At 43.0% G+C, this 4,925-nt stretch overlaps 1 protein-coding gene across 1 annotated transcript; it reads right to left on the reverse strand.

The window, feature by feature from the left end:
• Positions 1–266: 266 nt before the first annotated feature.
• LOC145682800 (baculoviral IAP repeat-containing protein 7-B-like) lies at positions 267–908 on the reverse strand. The gene has a single exon (XM_081754171.1). It carries the CDS (start codon positions 906–908, stop codon positions 267–269), a length of 642 nt encoding a protein of 213 aa, XP_081610297.1.
• Positions 909–4,925: the final 4,017 nt, after the last annotated feature.

Consider the following 4,925-nt stretch of genomic DNA (forward strand, 5'->3'; position numbering starts at 1 on the left):
GCAACGCAGTGTGTAACCGCCAGTCCACAAGCAATACAGGTGGCGGCATGATTGCATGGTCGGAATACTAGTTGGACTTCTTCAAGGAGGCAAATTTTACACAGGGAATTCTGAGGGGAGGGGGTGTGATCGTTAGTGGGGCGGTCGGAATTTTCAACAACCTCATTAGCGGCGACCGGAATCTCAGTATCTGGCAATACTCCTGGTTGTGGGGGAGGTTGGGATTGATCTTGGGATGCCGGCTGTAGCACACGAGTTACGAAAGCTTAGCCCTTATGAAGTAAGAGAAAAGCGCAGCGGGGAGCGTAACGCGCGTGTTCAACCCAGGGGTCATCGGTGGGCTCCCATCGATGAAGGCCCTGACCACAGAAAAAGCAGCTAGTTTGGTCTCCCTTTTTCGCATAAAAGAATCCGGCTCGGCTTAATGCCTGTGGAGTTTGAGCTAGAGCAGGGGGCCACAATGAAAATGACTCCAATCGCTTTTCTTCGAGAGTGTAGTGTGGATATTTGGGTCCATTTATTGTGATGTCCGAAGTACCTGCGATGGCAGGGGATTGCCCCTGTGGGGATGAGAGACGCTCTGGGCGGGAATTGGGCATATACGTCCAATGGTAGGGGCCACATTCGTCTCTACCTTTAGGAAAATTTTGTAAGAGCGGGCAAGAAGGTGAACACTGACGATGCAATTCATTCGGATCATCCCCTGGTTCAAAAAGACCAATCTGCAAATTACAAAATATGCAAGCTACTCTATCTGGTTTGCAGAGGAAATAGAATCCAGCGCGTGCTAACGAAGCGGGCGAAATAAAAGATACCGACCAGTCAGTAAAAGTTGATAATCGAACATTTTCATCACGTAGAGCATCCATGGATGGACCAGGCGCAGATGGTGTGGGTGTAGGCTCCATGGTGGCTAGAGGAGGAGGAGACAATAAAAAAAATAAGATATAATAGTGGTCCTAAGAGAAAAAGACCTGGAGAGAGAGAGTGATATGTTGAGATGAGGGGATAGGCGCCCCCCTTTTTTTTGTTTTTTTAAACTTGTTGTAATTATAGTCCTATCATAATATAATTATAAGGTATGCCAATGTTCAGTGTTTCATTGCGTTATGTATTTTATAGGTTTGGTTTTATCCAGTAACACTTAAATATCGTGGCGGCGATTGTTGCTGATAGTATGGTCGACGGCGAGCTCGTACTAGAGCACGTCTACGCAGTGTAATGCCAGTAAAAATAACAGACAACAGTCCGATGACCAAGGTAATTACCATAAATACTATATTAATGATAAACATTGTCGAATAATCTGTTAACATAGGTTCTGAAGATGGGAACCCCGAACGAAGGGTACATGGGTGACAAATGAAAGGTACGGTCTCACTTGGTATGTCTTGAAGCCATTGCACAGGAATTAGTTTTACAACACGTGCTTTTTCCACGTGATGAGTAATGCAAGGATAAATAGATTGCTGTACAACCCCTTGTAGTCGCACAGAGCATCTACAACCAAGATTTATCAAAAAACTGCCATAATCATCTGGGGACATTATATTTGGAATGTCCGTTTCTGGGCATGAAACATGAATCGACAATCCACGTCGGGCAAGAATCGTGACAGTAGTGAAATTTAACCGATGAAATAGGTCAACCGACGGTAAATATTTGCATTTCAGAGGACAATTGTCTCGAATGGCCGAAGAATTTGAGTGCAAAAGCGATAGGAGACAGGGTATTACGGAGAATTCGTGCGGTTGAAATTCACGGGCTAAACAAATGGTCTCCTTTGAAAAATCACAATCTACGGTCATAAGTTTATTGGACGGCCATCGGGTTACTATATGTTGGATAGGTAGATCCACATGACAAACTTCCTTACTCCTTTGTAAAGGAATAATACGCAAATGTTGGAGTTGTAAGGTAGTTCCGCGTTGTCGAAAAGGAATTTTAATAGCCATGATGACTTGTGTAGGCGCAATGATACATTCACTAAGTTTATACGAGTAGAGAATCGAAATATCTGAGGGGGGTATGACTAACTCATACTCTGTTGTCTTAAGCCGGTGTTCTAATTCATAAGTCAAGTTAAGTAATAAATCAGGAGGGAGTAAGGTAGGGGTGATAGAGTTCGTTAAGCATGTTGCAACCAATTGATCCCACGTTTGAATGTTATGAACAGTTCGTAAGGTTTTCCATGGAATCATTGACGCATGTTGAGCTAACCTCAAGTTACCAAGAAAGGTTTGGAGCTGTGAAGTAGTAATCCAAGCTTGCTTAACGTGGACTTTCGTGACAAAGACAAAGGCATAGCCTTGCTGACTATGATCTTGCATGAGTACTTCTAGATTATTTGGAGGTAGTTTGTTCCAAATGTTTTATCCATCAGGCGGTACGAACGACTCGTATAGAAATTCAAGGACTAGTGGTAACGATGAATCATAAAGGATAACGTGCGGATCACTATCCGTAATAACGCCAGAATGGGCAATGGTCGAAAGTTCTAGGGCATGCGCCTCACCAGTAGCGAGCATTAGTAACGTGATCGTTGCTAGTCATAAATTTGTAGTACGAGGGGGATCTGGGGGACGTCGGTCCTGACTCGAGGAAGGCTCCTCTAGGGGTTGGGAAGTAGATGGAGGGGGGTTGCGAAGAACAGAAAAAACTCGAAGACACAGTGTCTTATAACAACAAAAGAGAATAATACCCAAAATTGTTATTCCAATAACGGCATAAAGTAGTGGTTCTGTTATCTCATGAATAATGCCTTGAGCTTTCACCGGCTGGGGGTAAGTAAGCAGAAGAGGCCACAGAGTGCTCTTTAAACGAAGGGTCATATAAATCATGCATAAGGTAAGAACAGTGTTCCATACGAACAAAATCGTAAGATACGGTCTGCCACTGATATCTGATACTTTAATTGCTTGGGGAAGTGCGATGGGGGTTAGCCTATGAGATCGTAATGGCGGCTCATAGTAGGTTACCTTTACTGACCAAACAATAGTCCTTAGTCTGATTCCTTGTAGTCATTGTCGATTTTTTTGGACCCTGTGAAGTCCGGCCGAAGTTGTTTGGCCTTCCTCCATTTACTTTAGGGTTCCATTTATTCTGCATATCACGGGTGTTTGTTTGCTCTTGTGGGCGGACTGCAGGGGCTTTGTCAGTGAGGGGTGTCCCCGAAATATGAGTTTTAGCCCAACATTGAGCACGCAAGTGCTTCGGTCGCCCACATCTGTAGCACTTCATGGGGCCTCGAGTTGGAGTTTTTTCGACCGAAACAGATTGCAATTTGGAGAATTTGGGTTTTGGGGGTTGAATCTTCCTGGCTATCTGGGTCTTTACTTCTTTTTGTTGTGGCTTAGTGGTGGATGGCAAAGAGATTTGTTCTCGACGCAACTGCGAGCGTACTCGAGCTTTTTCATACCGTTCAAGAGCCAGTTTTACCTCTTCCGGGGTGTCACACCCTTTTTCAATGACATAACTAAGGGCATCAGCCGGTAGGCCTCGCAATAAGTGTTGGAATTTGTCCTCGTCACTCATATGCGGAGAGACACGTTGGCATAGCTTCATCATAGCATAGTAATACTGTGAGTATGTTTCAGTCGGTTTCTTCATTCTATTATGAAGGCTAGCATAACTGTCTGACAATTGGTCAGTGTTTCCAAAAGCAGCGCGCAACTTCTGTTCTGCGTCATCAAATTTAGTTAGAGCTTGTAGCTCATCACAATTTATTTCATAAAAGTCGCGGGCAGGACCGTACAAGTAAGCAACAAGGTACTTTATGCAATCAGTATCATTCCATTTATATAGCTTCGCGGCCAATTTGAAGGTTTGAAGGAAGTCCTCCAGGGACTCTCCCGGGGTTCCGCCATAGTTATCAATTTTGATGCTAGGAACCTTAGGTGATATAGCCGTAGTATTTGCCGTAGACATCCTGAAATTGATTCCCCTATATTTTTTTTGTTTTTAAAGCGTCAAGCAGATAAGCAGTATTTATGAGGGTTTCAGTATAACTTACTTGACCTTATACACTTTACCAGTTCGTTTTGGTGTTCAACCAGAAGTGTTTTGTCTGCCAAAAGAGTAATAACATTTGTAAATTATCAGTTTCCAATTACCTTTTTCTTGGGTTTAATGTTGAAACCTTTTAGTACTACTGATTAGTACTATCATTACTATTATTAGTATCTATAATTTTAAGAGATCCCAACACCACTAGTTAGCGGATTCTTTCTTTACACTGTGCTTAACCTATGTTTAACCACTGTACGGTTTTACTTATATGATTTAGTTCTGTGTGTAACTTCTTCATGTTTCTGAAGTAAGGAGCTCCTTTTTGATACTAACTCGGTTAAACCTAGGTTCAAGCTTCGCGAGTACTCTCTTTCTCTCTCTCTTTTTTTTTATAGTGGCTTGAGTAGGTTAAAAATCTGGAGGAAGGGGGGAGCAAGAGTTACAACAGAAGGGGGATAGTTCCTTCCTTTTCGTTTCCTTTTCTTGTATATATTTTTGCAAACAAAGCTTAGGGCGCAGTATTCTCCCGCCCATCGCGGAGGCTCGGTCACACTCATACTTTGTAGCTGCCGAAGGTTTTTTTATTTCCGGCCTCCAAGGATAGAAGGGAAAATAATATTTCTAACCCCAACATTATTGTCTTCTTTCACAGCGTAGCGGCATTGAATATGGTGAGAATTTTGGCGCCAGTTCATCACACTCAAGGCGGCTACACATTAGTGTAATGGTTCCCCCTCTGTTATAACATTTTTTTTTAATCCTCCTCACTGTCACCGGATACCTCCTCCGAAGTCAACCTATCTCGCGGATAGTTCCTTAATCTTTCGATTGTTACAATCTGGGTGCGGCTGGGATCCGATACTAATTCAATTTTGCAGGCATTTGTAGGGGAAATACTTCTAAGATAATACGGTCCT

The sequence above is a fragment of the Thermobia domestica genome, chromosome 4, assembly GCF_964235325.1.
Source record: "Thermobia domestica chromosome 4, izTheDome1.hap1.1, whole genome shotgun sequence".
NCBI classification, from domain to species: domain Eukaryota; kingdom Metazoa; phylum Arthropoda; class Insecta; order Zygentoma; family Lepismatidae; genus Thermobia; species Thermobia domestica.

Excerpts from the sequence above, each read along its gene's own strand:
- LOC145682800 (XM_081754171.1), bottom strand. The coding sequence starts at position 908 with ATGGAGCCTACACCCACACCATCTGCGCCTGGTCCATCCATGGATGCT.